Source organism: Bombus terrestris, chromosome 12 (genome assembly GCF_910591885.1).
Source record: "Bombus terrestris chromosome 12, iyBomTerr1.2, whole genome shotgun sequence".
Lineage (NCBI taxonomy): Eukaryota > Metazoa > Arthropoda > Insecta > Hymenoptera > Apidae > Bombus > Bombus terrestris.
Genome location: NC_063280.1, coordinates 4,304,311 through 4,323,065, shown reverse-complemented (window position 1 = coordinate 4,323,065; position 18,755 = coordinate 4,304,311). Strand labels below are relative to the sequence as shown.

General features: G+C 27.4%; 5 protein-coding genes and 1 non-coding gene across 9 annotated transcripts; 4 read left to right on the top strand and 2 right to left on the bottom strand.

The window, feature by feature from the left end:
• The first annotated feature begins 1,847 nt into the window (after window positions 1–1,847).
• Window positions 1,848–5,032, top strand: LOC100643497 (WD repeat domain phosphoinositide-interacting protein 4). Of its 2 annotated transcripts, XM_048411090.1 has the most exons (8): window positions 1,848–2,639; window positions 2,857–2,921; window positions 2,995–3,262; window positions 3,343–3,583; window positions 3,684–3,832; window positions 3,926–4,027; window positions 4,095–4,213; window positions 4,784–5,032. In XM_048411090.1, the coding sequence occupies exons 3-8, from the start codon at window positions 3,012–3,014 to the stop codon at window positions 4,891–4,893; spliced, it is 972 nt and encodes a 323-aa protein (XP_048267047.1). In that variant the 5' UTR covers window positions 1,848–2,639; window positions 2,857–2,921; window positions 2,995–3,011; the 3' UTR covers window positions 4,894–5,032. The 2 variants fall into 2 exon arrangements, with proteins under 2 accessions (XP_048267047.1, XP_012170008.1); XM_012314618.3 differs by lacking the exon at window positions 2,857–2,921 and having other exon boundaries at window positions 1,852–2,639.
• On the bottom strand, window positions 5,021–5,848 carry LOC100643621. The gene is made up of 3 exons (XM_003399494.4): window positions 5,740–5,848; window positions 5,331–5,439; window positions 5,021–5,261 (listed from the first exon to the last, which is right to left on the bottom strand). Exons 1-3 carry the CDS (start codon window positions 5,818–5,820, stop codon window positions 5,191–5,193), a joined length of 261 nt encoding a protein of 86 aa, XP_003399542.2. The 5' UTR covers window positions 5,821–5,848; the 3' UTR covers window positions 5,021–5,190.
• A 45-nt stretch (window positions 5,849–5,893) lies between these two features.
• On the top strand, window positions 5,894–6,000 carry LOC125386151. Its single transcript, XR_007226044.1, has one exon. It is a non-coding gene; the product is annotated as a U6 spliceosomal RNA (small nuclear RNA).
• Window positions 6,001–6,391: 391 nt separating this feature from the next.
• On the top strand, window positions 6,392–9,862 carry LOC100643377 (phosphatidylinositol glycan anchor biosynthesis class U protein). The gene is made up of 4 exons (XM_003399492.4): window positions 6,392–6,742; window positions 6,931–7,133; window positions 7,207–7,909; window positions 7,990–9,862. The coding sequence occupies exons 1-4, from the start codon at window positions 6,613–6,615 to the stop codon at window positions 8,241–8,243; spliced, it is 1,290 nt and encodes a 429-aa protein (XP_003399540.1). The 5' UTR covers window positions 6,392–6,612; the 3' UTR covers window positions 8,244–9,862.
• LOC100651496 (putative helicase mov-10-B.1) lies at window positions 8,425–11,600 on the bottom strand. 3 transcript variants are annotated; one of them, XM_003399557.4, is made up of 10 exons: window positions 11,365–11,592; window positions 10,837–11,268; window positions 10,599–10,763; window positions 10,364–10,520; window positions 10,143–10,279; window positions 9,957–10,079; window positions 9,681–9,889; window positions 9,330–9,606; window positions 8,930–9,224; window positions 8,425–8,836 (listed from the first exon to the last, which is right to left on the bottom strand). In XM_003399557.4, the coding sequence occupies exons 1-10, from the start codon at window positions 11,412–11,414 to the stop codon at window positions 8,687–8,689; spliced, it is 1,995 nt and encodes a 664-aa protein (XP_003399605.4). In that variant the 5' UTR covers window positions 11,415–11,592; the 3' UTR covers window positions 8,425–8,686. The 3 variants fall into 3 exon arrangements, with proteins under 3 accessions (XP_003399605.4, XP_048267045.1, XP_048267046.1); XM_048411088.1 differs by lacking the exon at window positions 8,425–8,836 and having other exon boundaries at window positions 9,151–9,256; window positions 11,365–11,600; XM_048411089.1 differs by lacking the exon at window positions 8,425–8,836 and having other exon boundaries at window positions 9,151–9,246; window positions 11,365–11,600.
• A 1,142-nt stretch (window positions 11,601–12,742) lies between these two features.
• Window positions 12,743–18,334, top strand: LOC100643253 (LMBR1 domain-containing protein 2 homolog). The gene is made up of 11 exons (XM_003399491.4): window positions 12,743–12,981; window positions 13,398–13,858; window positions 13,932–14,272; window positions 14,339–14,549; window positions 14,621–14,797; window positions 15,749–15,926; window positions 16,004–16,185; window positions 16,282–16,521; window positions 16,627–16,828; window positions 16,931–17,050; window positions 17,790–18,334. The coding sequence occupies exons 2-11, from the start codon at window positions 13,685–13,687 to the stop codon at window positions 18,032–18,034; spliced, it is 2,070 nt and encodes a 689-aa protein (XP_003399539.1). The 5' UTR covers window positions 12,743–12,981; window positions 13,398–13,684; the 3' UTR covers window positions 18,035–18,334.
• Window positions 18,335–18,755: the final 421 nt, after the last annotated feature.

Sequence of the window (18,755 nt, the reverse complement as noted above, 5' to 3'; positions counted from 1 at the left end):
TAACACGTGTCTGGCTATTAAATGCGAAAGAAACTGAAATTCTGTTTAATAATACCTTAATATTTTAAAATTTCAACTAAAAAAATAGCCTTCCTTTACAATCGTGCTACAACCTCTACCGACGTGAAGCTCGTCAGTATAAGTTTGATCATTTCCTTCCTTCCTTTAATTTCTTTCTTTTTCATTGAGCAAACATCTAAGGTATAAGTTTGATCATATTTCTGGCATATATTAATTATAATAACAGTGGAAGACTATTTCGCTTATTTTTGAAGGACTATTCGTTAAAAACAAACTGTTATTATTGTTAACATTATTATTTGTTACTACTATTCGACTTATTTTTAGAAAAGAAATATAGGTCTTAAGATAAAGCTAAGCTAAGCCATTTATAGATTTATCATAGTCTTGAATGTCGAGATTTATGTGTAATGTTGAATGGCTCATGGGCTGGTCTGGTACGTTGTTACCTCTTTGGGGTGAGACCTGATAATTGGCATCGTTTTCCAACCATTAATATTTACATTAATCAATTAACTTTTGGATAACGACGTCAAGCCAAAAACTACACTCTCTATAATCCAGTTTAGGTTTTGCTAAATTCTCTTCTTTCATTCATTTAAACTGGACTGCAGAAGCTACTTATTAATAAGTAAGCTATTAACACTCGTCGTGGGTCACCGTGGAATATTGCATAGTCATTGTGGGATAGCCAAATAAACGTATGCATTTTAGTTTTAACTAATTATAAGATAGATATATATATAGATATACATAAATTCATTATGCGTACTTTTCGTCCAAAGTTATGCTATATAATTTGGATTTTTCTTACTTCTTCTTATTTAATAAATAAGACAATTGATTTATCAAAGTATCTATATCTTTTTTTAATATAGCGTAATGAAATAGTTCTTTTTGCAGTATTGTAAAAGTATACAATTCTGTTTCGTTATAAGATACGTTATTCTATTATTATGAAGTTTATAGAAAATTTTGGTTTTATAATTCAAACCATTACTATACCGAATCAATAACGTTGCATGAGATACGAAAATGGTAAGGGATCCAGGTGACCATCAAAACATGAGATACAAAAAAAAATATAAGTTTTGTCTACACTTCGTGTATGATAACTTATCTCATTAAAAAGTGAATAATCATCATGAAGTATATTAAAAAAGTGCATGTACGCTTTGAATGTACGATAATTAATTGATTTTATATGATTTTTTAAATAAATTATTTAATAAACAGTAGGAATGAAGAAGGAGAAAGAAATTAATATTAAATATGCCCGTTATAGATACTTGCATCAGAGAGAAATTTCCTCTCTGGTGAAGATAAGGCTTTTAACTGCTCTTAGTAACCAGACGACGTTGGTTAATTTAGACGCAGAGAGGCGCTTCAATCAAGAACTTTGTATTCCTTGTGTAACACCATCGTGTAAAAATGGGGCGTACCCGGTTATCTCTGTCTCTTTCTTTCTCTCCTTAATGCGATCGTGTACTCGACTCACCGCATAGTAAGGGAATGGTAGGAAACAACGGTACCATAATAATGTATTTGTGTTACATATATTGTTATTATGATTATATTATTATTATTATTTTGTATCTAATTAGTACCTAACAAATGTTATGTAATATAAATATTTTTTCATTATTGGAAATTTTCGTAAACTTTAAAATTATACTATAATTTTTCTTTTTTTTCTATATCCTAGCATTGAATCAAACAGAGCAAACTCTTAACTTCATAGGTTCTTGCATATGCTAGCATAGAACACCTTCAGTGTTTGGCCGCGTGGTGCAGCACATATCGTGAAACAACTAGAACAATGAGCACGAGTACTCTTATTTCCTCTTTGATATGATCGTTATTCAGTGCTCATTTCCACGATGGTATATAACTGTGCTCGTCTCTGATATCACTGCAGCCAATGTTATAAACATAAAACTGGGCGTAAATTTGTAAATCATTTAGTACATTTTGTATTAAAGATTTTATTTATTCTTAGAAATAGTGTCATTTTATTTTCTATCTTTGAAATAATTTTTCATTATTATTATTATTACTAGTTTTCTCAAATAATATGATAAAAATAATTATTATTCTATACAATATATTACAGTTGATACATGAAAAAGATATTACCAAATTTATTTCGAGTTTATATTTTTAATTTCTTAATTTATTAAACGTAACTCAATAATATATATACATATATATACGTACATACATGCATATGTATATATATATATAAGAATTATTATGATTTTCATTAGTTATATACAAAAGATATTTGTTAAAAATAACTGTTGTACCACCCAAAGAAAACAATAAACCTGTTAAACCTGTTAAAAGATATTTGCTTACGCTATTCATAAAGTGAAAATCAGCCTTACAATGCTATCTTACATACCACATAAAGAATGAAATACTGTGCCAAACATTGTATCATAGTCACAGCTGATTGTGAAAGGAGAATGTAAACAAAAACACGTAGTATAGTTATTAGAAAAAAATTCATATATCGATAGAAGAAATACTCATTCATTAAATTTAATGTAACACCAGATAAAACCAAATGGCTGGAGAAAGGAATATTCTTAATTTACGATTTAATCAGGATCAAGGTAACTATTGTTTATAACGTTAATTATCTGAATCCTTAAGAATTACGGTGTGAATTTATTTCCAATAATTTAGAATCTAATATCCCTGTTACATTTTTTTAAAAGTAAAAAGTTACAAATATCTAACTTTGTTTAATGAAAAATAAATATACATAATGTTATAAGAGAATAAAGAATAAAATATAATATTAAAACAAATCTGGTTTATTTATAACAGTATTGTCACTATATATTCTCATGTGCCAATGTTCAATTTAGTTATTAAGATTTCAGATAATTAATGTGAGTAACTTTTTATCATTTATTAAACTGGTTTTGTTATTTGATATTTTGTTTCTAATTTGTATTCTTTTAGGATGTTTTACATGTTGCATGGAATCTGGTCTTAGAGTATACAATGTAGAACCATTAGTTGAAAAAGCACATTTAGAAAATGACATAATGGGAAGTATAGCTATTGCAGAGATGCTTTGGAGAACAAATATCATTGCCATAGTAGGTGGTGGTACAAAACCAAAGTTTGCGGAAAATACAGTACTTATTTATGACGATTTATCGAAAAAGTTTGTAATGGAAGTTACATTTACCAGTCCTATAAAAGCTATACGATTACGTAGGGACAAGTAAGTTCATTAATAAAATTGACTTTTATTTTTAATCAGTATAAATGTTGCATTTACTTAAGAATAATTTTACAAAACAGAATGATAGTGGCACTTCAGCGAGAAATACATGTTTTCTCATTTCCTATGCCAACACGAAGATTGTTAACTTTAGAAACCAGAGATAATCCAAAAGGATTAGTTGAAGTTGCTACATTAGCTGCTGCACAAAAACAACTTCTTGCTTTTCCTGGTCATAAACAGGGTAGTGTACAATTGATTGACCTTGGTGCTACAGAAGCTGGAAGTTCTAGTGCTCCTGCAACTCTAGCAGCACACCAGGTACATGTGTATTTTATATACAGATTTAAATAAAGGTAATGTTTCTATATTACCATGTCTTCTCCTAGTATTTTTTTATATTTATAAACAATACTATTAGGGAGCACTGGCTTGTCTCGCAGTTAACAGTAGTGGAACAATGATAGCAACTGCTTCCACTCAAGGTACTTTAGTTAGAGTATGGGATAGTATACGTAGACACTTATTAGTGGAATTGAGAAGAGGTGCTGACCCTGCAACACTTTATTGGTAAATACGTCTACAGACAAATTAATTATAAAACAACATTTTACTTTTAAAGATTTTATTATAATGAATTGTAATGTATAATTTATATTTTAGCATTACATTTAGTAGAGATTCGGAATTTCTATGTGCTTCCAGTGATAAGGGAACTGTACATATATTTGCATTAAAAGACACACAATTAAATCGTAGATCGACGTACGTAAATATAGTTCAAACTTCCATAAATTTTAATGATTAAAGTTAATAATTGATTTATTTGCAGTTTCTCAAAAATGGGATTTTTGGGAAATTATGTTGAAAGTCAATGGGCATTGGCTACATTTACAGTACCACCAGAATGTGCTTGTGTATGTGCATTTGGTACAAGGAGTTCTGTTATAGGTATGTATTGTATGAAAAGCGTATTGAATATAATGACTTAGAATATTTATAAAACTATTTATTATATTATATAAGATGTCCCATAGCATTGGGGAACCACTTTGGCAGTGGATTCTTCATATGAAAGCAATAAAAGAGTTTATATAAACAAATGTCCTATTTAACCTTGCTTACGAGTTATAGCGAATTTTATATTGAAATACTTCTATCGAAAGACAGAAATAGTTAAGCTAGTTTCACTTACCTATTTACAAATAGAACACAATATCTAACCAGCAATACCTGGAAAAATGGAGAGAGTCAAACAATCAATGATAAAATGTCTCCAATCTTATGTTCTGATGCAGCAAGGTCATTTTAAACACATATTGTGGAGCTTTGCAAATAGAGTTTGTTCAAGAAGAAACTTGCTATAATTTGAGTTTATATATATAGTAGGCCATATCAAATAAATATAAATCAAATAGGGCATATGTATATGTGAATTCCTTTTATTGTATTCCTGTGTAGAATCCACGGCCAAAGCAGTTCTCTGATGCCTGTATAATATATAATTTTAATTGTTTCTAGCGATTTGTATGGACGGAACATTTCATAAATATGTTTTTACTGCCGATGGAAACTGTAACCGTGAAGCATTTGATGTCTTCCTAGATGTTTGTGATCATGATGACTTTTAACACAAACTTTATATTGTATTTATAAGATGCTATGTCTGTATTGAAGTTTCTAGTCATTTCAAATAAGAAACTTCTTGCAGCTGATGTCTGTACAGTAACATAATTATATTAATAATTATAAGAAGAGTACAAATCATTACATTTATTGATTTTTTAACATAATACACTAAACGTTCTTCAATCTATTTTATATACACCAACATCTTAGTGACATATGTCCAACTACATAATAAAAATTAATTTTGTACAATAAATATCCTCTCTAATCTGTTTTTTTTTTATTCATATTATATTTCCTTAAATATTTGTGTCTTTTCTTATATTTCTTTTATTTGCACTTTCAGTTGCCACACGTTCTCGAATTTGTTCTGAAATTGTTATGTCATATAATATGAAAAAATAATTTTATTTAATAACTATAAATGTTATAGACATACTATATGGTTCTGGATTAATCATGGGGCTAATCATTGTAAGATAACAAAACGTTCCTATGAATCCTACTATTGTTCCTATAAATGTTACATATCGCCACCCTGTCAAGCGCTAAAATATGAAGCATATTATTAAAATTATCTTTTATATATTTACGAATTATAATTTTTACACAACACATAGAACATTTTATACAGAATGAAATTGGTAATGAGTACGATTTACAAATAAATTATACATTATTTTATATGGTTTAAGATACAAAAGTTAACCTAAAATGGTTTTAGTGTTTTGATCCATTTTTAGTGGGATAATATATTATTTTTATAATATTATAATATCTTTCAAACCAAAGTATAAAGTCAATAAATTTAAAATTGTCGTAGGAAGATTTAATAAATAAATAAGTACCATTGTCTCCTTAACGTAATATGTATCTGAATTAAACTTTATGTTTGACGCTACATTAATACGCCACCAGATGGCTACCATGAGTATTCTCTTCTCGCTAGTAGTAGAAATATATATTCGTTCCTTTATATACGAGAAATTAAGATGTATTAATGTACTTGCTTCGGCAGTACATATACTAAAATTGGAACGATACAGAGAAGATTAGCATGGCCCCTGCGCAAGGATGACACGCAAAATCGTGAAGCGTTCCACATTTTTTGTTACACACAATTAAACATTATTTAAACTATCTGCAATATTTTGAAAACAAAACTTCTGCCGCAGGATGATTAAAATAAGAAAAATAGTAACATTACAATATAATAGAATAAAAGAAATAAGATTTTTTACAAATAGAATACAAACACCTTTTGTTTAGATTTTCAATTTATTTATTTATATTTTTAAATTGATGAGGATGCTTACCATGTACTACTAATGATTTTTTAAGTATATACTATATGTTAAAATATTTCAAATAAAAAGAAGATAGGTTTTATTATAAATTGATCTCTAGTATATTCACAGTTATTTTATTGAATTGTGACAAATAAATTGGATTCCTTAAGGAAAGATGAAACCACTCCAATAGTATGTTTTGATTATAACTCTCCTTAGCAGCAATTAAATGCAAAATAATACCGTGGTTATTGTTATTAAAGATTATATTTTTAAAAAGCCGTAAAGATAAACTCAATTGCTTAAATAAACAAAGAAGGTATATAGTACATAATATATAGCATAGTGTATCTGTTCAGATACCGGTTGCATGCCACAAGTGGATTGTAAAACGCGCGCAAATACATAAATGATTTGTAGCTTAATTAAAAAATGAAGAAACAATGGTTATCAAATTTTATTTTAGCTGGTACTATTCGATTTTTATTGATGAATTCTGAGTACCAAAAAGTCATTAGCGATCGTGTGGAAATTTCTACTGCATTGAATTCTTGGAAGAGAGGTTAGGATAAATGTCATTTTGCTGCATTAAAATTTTACATAATAATAACCTAAATAAAATTCTCGTTATTGTTCTCTATTATACTATATATACGTGTATATATTTGTATCGTTAGTAGCATTATTACTATAATACTACAAACAATAATTATATTAACAATTGTTATGATTCCCCTGATTGATTTTTAGTAACTGAAGGAGTGTATTTGTATAACTGTGGCATTGATCCTTATACAGGAGATTTGTTTCATGAAACACCTATCGGATTATATATTTTCAATTTTATACAACAATATTTATCACAATGGGTATTATTTTGCTTATTTGTGTCCATTGATTTGTTAACAGCAGTATTTCTTGGACTTACAGCAAAGCAATATACGACTGAATTGGTCAGTTAAATCTCACATATTTAAAATATTGCTGTAGTATAATTCAATTATAATGAAATAATTTAAATTTTAGGTTTCTAAACAAAAAGAAGAGGAAAAATTATGCAATGAAAATAAAGAAATTCATAATGACGCTTCTGTAGTACATACTGCAATGATGTATGTCTCAGCAGGATATTTATTTAATCCATACATAATACTTAATTGCGTTGGACATACAACAACAGTATTTACAAACTTGTTGTATTCCATAGCATTGGTTTCAATGACAAGATCTATATTTTGGAATTGCTTATCAATTTCTTTATTAACATTACAAGGACTTTATCCTGCTTCACTCATAGTGCCAACAATTATCTATATTGCTCGTTCTAATAGTACAAAACAAAGAAGCAATATTGCGAACTATCTTATAGTATTTGCCAGCATGTTAACCATTCTACTTTTTATTTCCTATTACATTATGGGAAGTTGGTCATTTATTTCGAACACATTTGGCTTTATTCTAACAGTTCCTGATTTACGTCCAAATGTTGGACTTTATTGGTACTTTTTTACAGAAGTATTTGAGCACTTTAGATGGCTTTTCATTGCTTCTTTTCAAATAAATGTCAGTTTATTATATATAGTACCATTGGCATTGAGGTTACGACATGATCCAATGCTATTAGCATTTTCTTATTTAGCAATTATTGCAATATTTAAGTCTTACCCTTGTATAGGAGATGTTGGATTTTATATGTCTCTTTTACCATTATGGAAGCATTTATTCCAATGTAAGTTTTCATATTAACTAGTTGTTTATGTATTAAGTAGACAATATGATGTGTTATCAAAATTTTATATTCTTTTACAGATACACAACAGGGATTTATTGTAGCCTGTCTTATGCTATTTTGTACAGTTTTTGCACCTACTGTTTGGTATCAGTGGATATATTCCAGATCAGCTAATGCAAACTTTTATTTTGGAGTTACATTAGCATTTGCCATAGCACAAATTTTTTTACTAACAGATATCCTTTTCGCGAATGTGAAACATCAGTTTGCTGTACGTCACGGTATTAATAATGATGTTAGTGGAAATACTGCTAAACTTCTTTTAGAGTAAAGTTGTATCTTACAAAATTTAAGATTAAAATCATTAACTAAAGTTTGAAATTTAAAAGAAGTGGTTCTTAAATATTTACAAACTATTCGATTTCGGAAAAAAATTTAGTGTTTGTTAATCACAAGTCATAACAATACGTAATTTTATAAAGTCTCCAGGTAGTAGAATATTTTAAAATAAATTAATATTAAACGAAAATGCAAATTTTTATTTTTTATATGTATTTATCTATTTATTTATACCTAAGTTAGTATCTAACGAACTTATTTAAATATTAAAATCTTAATATGAATAAATACATAACAAATGCATAAATAATGAAAACATAAATACACAGAAAGTAGTTTCTGTAACATATTAATAGATTATTCATCTCATAAAAAAATAGTTTGTGTTCTACAAATTAATAATTCATTATTATATATCGAAAACGTCAGTAATTTTTAGATAAGATTTTCATTAATAGCAACATATGCATTATTTTTTTGACAGTATTTCCACAAAGTATTCCAATATTTGTCTTGACAAAGAATAGATGGATTTCCTACTATTATTAATAAATCTTTTGCTCTTGTTAAGGCAACATTAAACCTCTGAAAAAACAAATAAATATAATTATTAAGTCTTATTATTATATTTAGAATACCAAAAAAGATTTGCTGTTTAAATATTATGTAAAATTATACCTTTAGATTAGCTAAGAAACCGAGATGTTGTTTACCACGATGTTTAAAAGTTTGTGAACGTACTGTACTTAGGACTATAATTTCTTTTTCTTGTCCTTGAAATATCTCTACTGTCCCAACAGCTATGTTGTTTAATTTATGTAAGTTTAAACTTCTTTTAAACATAATTTTTTGTTGCTTGAATGGAGTTACAATTCCAATATCTTCTTCTTCAATTTTTCGATTACGAAATTTGGAACGCATTAATATTTTTATAATGTTTGTTACGGCCGTAATTTCTGTCTCGTTGTAAACACTAAAAAGATAATGTGTTCAATCTTCATTAAACTAGAAAATAATGTTTTTAAATTTCACTAATTTCGTAAGAACTTCGTTTTTAATATAGAAATGTTATAATTACCTTCCATTTGGTGTTCTTACTTCTTCACCTTTAAGTACAAGAAATAAGATAGGGAATGTTTTCCTTGATAATACTGTCCAATTTGAAATTATGCTGTGTTTATTCTCTTTTTTATCACATAACAAGTCCTTTTCATAAAATAAATTATTGGATGTATGTATAATAGCTTCTTGATTACGGTAATTATGAATTAACTTTGTTATATAACGCGAATTATATTTATTGTTTACTTTTTGATATGGTTCACATTCCATTAATCTTTCCAATAAAGACTTTCCTAGAAACATAATGTAACTCTATATCAGTTAATAAAATACATAAATTTAACTTTAATAATATGAAACTACATACCAAGCAAATGTTGAATTTTTGTACATCTAATTAGAGGACCAAGTTGATAGGGATCACCAGCAATAACAATTTGTGCATATAATGCTTCAGTATTATTTTTCGAATTCATGACCATAAGTGGAATTAATGATTCTAATTCTGTACTTTGACTGGCTTCATCAATAAATATATATGAAAAGTGATCATTTCGTAATTTAAGGCTCGCCAATCTGCAATTAACAAATTATAAATATTCTAAATGTAATTATTACTGAAAAAAATAAAAAGAAAACATACCTCATACATGTTACTAATGTTGTAATAACAATCTTCTTCAAAATAAAAATTTTTTTTGGTAAATAAAGGACCATATCATCAATAAAATTTGAATTTGGATAAATTTTCTCATCTACATTGTTACTATAAATGCGAAAAGAAATAAAACTAATAAAGTATCCAGCATTCATGAAAATAATAACTTACCAACATTTACTTGTTGCATACATCCGAAATACATCTTTATGAGGAAGTAAACATAATAATCTATTTGTAATTTCATCAGCTGCTGCATTTGAAGGTGTACATACTAAAATATTTTTTGATTTGCATTGTTTCCTAATCTATAAGATAACATAATCAAGATCTTAGAATGAAAAACATATTTTTTTCATATTATACTATAAATTAGAGTAGTAGATCTATACTTGATAAATGGTTTCAATTAGTGTTGTTGTTTTGCCAGTACCAGGAGGACCAAATAAAATGTATGGTGCAGGGTATGCCGAATAATTCAAAATATTATTCACTGCTATTTTCTGTTCTTTATTTTTTGCTATACTTTTATTAGCCCAATCCAAGTCACTGTATCATATAAGTATATATTAATAAGTATATGAAAAAATAACATATATATTAAGAATAATTACTAAAAATACTTACACTTCTGGTAAAGTATAAAGATTTGTATTTATTTTGGGATATACTGAGTTTACCAAATTATGCTCGAACATAATGTGTAAGACAGAATGACAACATCTTATTTGCCAGTTCATAGGAAGGAAATAAATATCAACTTGTTCTTCAAGAAGTTGAGATACAACAGATCTAAACATTTTGTAAGTAGCTATGATTTGTACTCTATTGTTTAATTCTTCCAAATTAATACAAACGTACTTACGATTTACGTATTGTTGCATATACTTTCTTCCCTATAATATCTGTTATGTTACAGGTATATTTAGACTTTAATCTTTTCACCTCAATTTTTAATGTATCACCAACAGTAATAAATGGATCATCTTCATCTAAAGTAGGCACTGTGATTTCAAATGAGTCAGAAACATATTTAAGCTTTTGATTTTCCAAATTATGTTTTGCAGCAATTAAACAAAGCTCATGCTCTTCTAAATATAATAAAATTTTGAACAATATTAAGTAATACTCAGGTTCTATTTTTTTTATATTTGGAAGATTGTTAATAAGTTTCATATAATCATTGTATAATTGAACATTTTGAGGTTTTGTTTTATTTAATACTGCACATAAATCAGCTGGAAATTGAATTTTTACTAACGGCACTCGTTTACATACTCCAAAACTGGTACAATGTCTAACACAGAAATAAATGTTTGGCCTTATTAATTTTGTACAATAAATAAAATTATTTGATATGGTTATTTGATTTGGTAATATAGAAGTTTCTTACGTGCTTTCTCCAACAATAGATCTTTTGTTTTTACTTTTTTCATTTGCCATATTTAGAAGATTATTTAAACAAATAATAAAATATCTTTTTGGTTAATTAAAATAGCTTTTTAACGTACAAATATAATACACACGTAATTTCAAAGGCGGGCTTTCCTAGTTAGTAATAAATCTTAATAGATTATATTATTTTATAGAAATGTACATTATCAAGAAAAAAATTTTTAGAAGTGATAAATATTATCGTTACATGATATCGTTTAAAGTAACATTTGATAATATTAAAACTATTAAGCAAAAGTGGTATTAAATGTATAAAATATAATTAATAATATATAAAAATTTATATATTATAATATATATATTATATATAAATATATATTTATATAAAATATAAATTATTTTATTAATTAATGTTAAATATATAAAATGTATAGTGCAGGGTATCCTGAATATAAAAGAATATAAAATAGGACAAAATATGTTGTATCATTTTACATTAGATTATTTTAACAATAAAATAGGGTTTTGCACATATTTGCGTTGGTATACTTCATTAAATGTTTATTTTTCATTTCCTCTTCATTTCACAATTACGTATATCTTTTATCAATCATTGTAACCATTCTCTATCGTTTAATTATTTAAATCTCAAAGAATAATCATGTCTTGATCACATTTTGAATTTCGTATATTTGAAGTATGTACAACATTTGCGCAGATTCATCACTAGTATGTGGAAATCTAGGATCTACTATGGAGCAGGCATAGACAGATTTAGCAGCGATAGCTTTCATTCTTCTAAATTAATTTTATAAAAATCGGTGATATATCGGATATTCACGATTTTACAAAGATGACCAAATGCTAATGCTACGAAAACGTGATTTACCTATGCCGAAAAAAAAGATCGTGAAACAAAAGTCACGCGGTTAGTTTACTAGATTTACTGTTGTAGCACAATATGTTATATTGTTATTTCAATAAGTACAAGAATTTTGCATTTAATTTTAATTAATTAAATTAATTATAATCTTAATAATTAATAAATTAATTTAAAAAGAATTATGAAATATTACCATATTATATCATCTTAAAAATATTTTAATAAAAGTATAGGGATAAACTCTATACGTAAAAGATACAAAATAAGTATTTGAGAATTTTGTCTTTAAGTTGTATATTAAGCAGGTAAAATTAGGACAAACAGCATATCGAATAAAATTACTATTATTACACGTCCTAGTGTACTGTTACCATTGTTTCACTAGAACATTATTAGTATCATCTATTATAACAAAACGTTACCATACGTAAACATTTCATAAAATCGCGGGAGATCTATGGAGGGCACCGTGAAAGGGGCCATAGTCATTATGTTATGTTTATATCGAAACGTGAATTCTGAATCCTGACATTGTTGCCAGATTTACCCCCTGTATAGCCTATACCCTGTATCTATCTGATCTAAAGTAGGCTCTGGACGTGTAGTATTATTCGTAAATGACAATTTGACGTGTACATGTGACGTCGATATTTTTGACTGTATCGTGCAATGTATGCCTAACGATTTTACTGTAGAGAAGAAATGGATAAAGTGTATTTTTCAATGATAAAAGTACGTTATAATATAAATACCGATAATTTAAGGTGTAGATGACTTTGGTAGCCATCGAAGTAAATATGTGGAACGTGATTAACAAATAACCTTCTGTTAATTTTTACACTCGAATTTTTTGTTATCTTTATCACTGTTTAATATTCTATTCGTCCCTCGAAAGCGTTTATAATAGTTACATTTTGTATCTGTCAGCAAATGTTCAAGCGATTGATTTTGAGAACGATAATTCTTGTATATAATCTATTTGTATTTTTTATTTAAAGTTATATAAAATAAATTAAAAAATACAAAATGTATGCATACATACTATGAGAAATTATGTACTACATCTATTTGGAAATAATTTACAAATATTTATTTAAAATTAAATATAACCTCATATATATAAACACAAATATCCGTTTTAATTTTAGCAAAAATGTCAGAGTTGATGGATAATTCTTCAGAAAAGATTGACATAATCCTTCCTAGGCAAAGCTTGCTATACCAGGAAGAAAATTTGGATTATATACTTTGTAAACCTAAATTAATTCCTTTAAAATCAGTTACATTAGAGAAGTTAGAGAAGATGCAAAAGGATGCTGAATTAAAGATCCGAGAAGCAGTAGAATATAATAATGCAAATGATAATGAATAAGATATAAAACTAAAGGCAAAATAATTATAAAGTTATGGTGAGATAAAATTAGAAATCACCAAAATGGTTCTTGGAATATTCTTGACAGAAATTGTGGTAGCATTTTGCCTTGCTGCCACTTTATTATATAAATATGGTAATATTTTTCGGCAACATATTATTGTTACAATCTCTGTACTCATAGCATGGTATTTTTCACTGCTGATAATATTTATCTTACCTTTAGATGTTTCATCTGTAAGTAATAATATTTACTAATTTAAGTAATATTAAAATAATTAATACATTTAAGTTTATTATTTTTTTATAGACTGTCTATAGACAATGTGATGAAAAAAATATTTATAATAGCACAAAAATAAACTCTGACAGTACAACAACAGTCCCATTTCATACTTGTAAAGAACCTTGGCCTAATGTACCAGAACATATATTTCCAAATTTATGGAGAATTGTGTATTGGACTTCACAATGTTTAACATGGTTGATATTACCACTTATGCAATCTTATATAAAAGCAGGAGATTTCACAGTTCAAGGAAAGCTAAAGTCTGCTTTAATAGATAATGCTATATATTATGGAAGTTATTTGTTCATATGTGGTATCCTCCTAATATATATAGCATTAAAACCTGGTTTTGATCTTGATGGGTAAGATACATTAGTATGATAAATGTAAAAATATATATTATGGGTTTATGTATGTATATGTTTTAGTCAAAAATTAAAAGCTATAGCATCATCTGCATCAAATACCTGGGGTTTATTCTTACTGGTATTACTACTTGGATACGCACTTGTAGAAGTTCCTCGGGGATTATGGAATGCTAGTAAACCTGGATACACTTTGAATTATAGCTATTTTAAAGTTGCTAAATTAAGTTTGGATAAATGTGAAGCAGAGGAAACAGTAGATGACATACTTGAGGTAATTAAATATTTTATCTAATTCTCATTTATTTGTATTTATCATTATGTTGTATTTATTTTATTTTTTAGTCTTTACAAGCTGCTACAGTATCTATTGGACCAGGACATCCTTTTCATTGTAATTTAGAAACGATTTTTCAAAAAATTCCTGCAGAATTAAAAGACAGAATGAATAGAAGACAACTACCAGATGATACACCAACAGATACACCATCCGAAAAAGCATTAATACGTTTACATAGACAAGTTTGTTATTAATCATATATATTTAAATATATCTAATGTATAAATATACTGTGCATTCAGATCATCCAAGGACTAATGTTGTTAAAAATACAGTTTTTAAGGTAAATGAAATTTTATTATCTAGTATTCAACACATCCCTTTCCTCTCTATACAAATTTTAGATCATTCATACAACCATTGGAAAGCATGTGCGTAGTTCTCTTTTAAAATTATATTCAAAACGACTGTCACATTTTTTTTAATTGTTTCTATATCGTCAAAATGCTGCCCTTTCAGTGCCACCTTCAGCTTAGAGAACAGGAAGAAGTCAGCAGGAGTCAAATTTGAGAAGTAGAGTGGTTATTAATCACTATGACTGATTTTCTAGCAAAAAATTGCAAGGTAATCAAGTGTGATTAATACACGTCCCGTCTAACCCTACAAATTCTTTTCAAAAGGCGATCAAGTAATTCTGAAATGATCCAGTTACAGTCTGGCTAGGGGACATGAATTATATATAATAATAATGAATCCTCTTGAATCAAAAAATGCGATCAACATTATTTTCATTTCTGATTTTGTGACCTTCATTTTCGCTAGTCATACATCTTCTGGATTGCACCGTTCAGCTGTTTGATACTTGGTTGATGGATTGCCTGGGACCAGCCTATTTCCCAGATTTTGCTCCTGTTGAGTTCTTTCTGTTTCCTAAGCTAAACATGTCACTAAAAGGGCAACAAAAATGTGGCAGCTGTTCTAAATACAATTTCAAAAGAGGGGTACACATTCGCCTTTCAACAGTTGTACGGATGATCTATAATTTATATAGAGGGAAAAGGAATGTATGTTAAATAATAGATAAAATTTCATTTACCTTAAAAGCTCCCTTCTTAATAATAATGAGTCGTGGAACATTTTGAATGCATTGTTTATGTAAGCATAATAATTTATTCATTTTTATTTTTTATTAGACAATAAAAGCATTGCAAACTTTACAACGTATAGAAACTCAATGGGGAATTTTGGTTGATAAAATAATTGATTTAGAGGATATAGCAAAAAATCAAGTAAGTGATGATAAAAGGTTTAAAACAACTTTTCCTACACATCGTTCATTTCCACTTCGTGTTGTTTACAGTCCAGTTATTGGTAAGCTTTAAACAGTAAACGATTATAGAAACACATGGTCTTTTCTTTAGCTTTTATAAATATATTAAAATTTTTAGAGTGGTATTGGAAATGTGTCATAAGGAGTTATGTACAAAAAATTATAGCTGTTTGCACTGGATGTCTTTCAATAGCTGTAGTATGGTCAGAAGTAACATTTTTTAATAAAACTCCAGTGTTATCATTATTTGCCCAATTTTTGAATCTAGCTAAAGAAAATTACGATTATTTTACCATTGAGGTAAGAATATATATTTAGATTTGATATTAACAAATAAGACTTGTTTTAAAAATTAATGCAAAAGGAAGGAAGAGATAGCTAAAATGCTTTTTGTAGGTATTATCAATGATGATAATTGCTTACCTTTGTTACTGTGCTTATTCAACTGTTTTAAAAATTCGTGTATTGAATTTATATTACTTGGCACCCCATCATCAGACTAATGAGTATAGTTTAATATTTAGTGGAATGATGTTATGCCGTCTTACACCACCTATGTGTTTAAACTTTCTGGGTCTTATACACATGGATTCACATATTATTAAAACTCACATTTTGGAAACTCATTACACTCAAGTAAATATATGAGTATAAGATTTTCATAAGATTTTTTTTAAGATTTTCATTTTTATAAGATTTTCATAATAAATTTGAAATTCATTCTGTAATTTATTTATTTAGGTAATGGGGCATATGGATGTTATTTCCATTATATCTGATGGATTTAATGTATATTTTCCAATGGCTATTCTAGCATTTTGTCTAGCAACATACTTTAGCCTAGGAAGTAGATTGCTTTCTATGTTAGGTTTTCAACAATTTCTTGATGATGATGAGTTTACAACAGACCTTGTTGAGGAAGGTCAAGAGTTAATAAAACGAGGTAAAACTATTTTATTTGAGTAATAATGAGTATCATAATTAAATTTTATGAAATGTAGATAACATTGTTTTCATATAACTACGTCTATGTTCTCGTTTTTAGAGAGACGTAAGAGACAAAGAACAGAAGATTTGATGTATAGAAGACGCGAATTTCAAGAAAGATTTAGTAGCGCTACCAGTTCATCTCGCTACAGAACCTCACGGCAAAGTACCGATACAGGTATTTGTAATTTATTTAAAAGAAGCGTATGTGTATTTAATATACAATGTACGCTACGCAATTAAGCCGGATTATATCTCAAAATTAGTAAGATATAGCTAAAAATATAAAGAGAAAGTTAAAAATATAGAAAGAAAAGTTGAATGACATGATAAGATCTTAGGTATTCACTTTTTTAATATGCAACGACGCACCGGGAAAATGCAACTATACTCTTTTCTTTTAATGGAACTCTATAATTATTTATTGTCTAATTAATGCATTATTTATTTCTCTACAAAAAAGTATTAAGATACTTGTGTCAGAATGTCCTTGGTTTAAAGGATATTTCGATTTTAATTTTATGAAACTTCACATATGAGGAAGAAGGAAAAACATAAGGCAGATGCTTATGTTTATGTTTTCTTATTATTCATAGACTTAACATTTTAACATTGGAATTCAAATATCTTTCAAACTAAGCATTTTTCAATTCAAATACCTTAATACTTTTTTGTGGAGAATTTTTTGTGGAGTTCCACTTAAAAAGAGAATGCAATTGCACTTTTCCAGGGCACCGCTGCATACTAAAAAAGTGAATACTTAAGATCTAATCATACCATTCAACTTTCACCTTTACAGCTTTTTCTTACCTCTTACTGATTTTGAAATATAACTCGATCCAATACCATAACACACTCTGTATAGTGCAAATAGCTATATCTATGTCATTAAATTTTTGTATTTAATTAAATTATAGTTCGGCCTTTGAAACGAGATGAGTCGGTAGAATCCGCAAGAGCTGGATTATTACGTGACTTTGACCCTGCAGAATATTATATTGGTATGGCAACTGGAGTTGACAGTTATGGTGCAAATAATAGTTACGATACAGGCTACCAAGCAGATGATTTTTATGAAGGACATATGGACAATGCAAGAGCATTTATTACAAATACTAATCGCATAGGACCTCCACAAAGAGGTTTATTTGATGACATTTAAATAGAAGCTAATAGTGCTTAGGTTTTGCTCAGTAACAAATTATAGAACAGGTACATTCGTATTTAAAAAATATTCGATCTGTTCTTGATATATGATAGAATTTTTTAAATATTGGATTTAAAATTGTGAATATAATTAAGTTCTACATCTAACAAGTAACAAATCATATAACATATAATTATATTACAATTAATATAGTTAAAAAAATGAATTAAACAATGTGGTTAAAAAATTTGTTTTTTGTATTTTTATTGCTTATTACTAAATTTCAAGAAGACAAATAAAAACGCATTCTAGGGAGTTGTGATTTACTATTTCATTTTAGTTTATATAATTTTTTTACAAACTTATATAATGTTAATATAATAACATTAGTAACATTAGTAGTTCATATAATAAAAATTGAATTTTTTCATATAGTATTTGATATATTTTTAACAATATATGCACTGCATATTTAAGTAAACATAAAATAGCAATGTAAAATAAAATAAAGAATAAAATAAGAAATAACACATTTAGATTATACAAGTTTCAGCAATTAAGTGAACTATAAATACTAATGAGTAAATTTATTTTTTATTATTTGTTATCTCGATTTTTTACATGTAGTTATTATTATTAAATCATATTGATTTAAGTGCAATAAATTTAATATAATTTTTATAAGCTTCATTCATAGAGATAATGTAATTAGATATAAATTTGTTTTTTTTTTTTT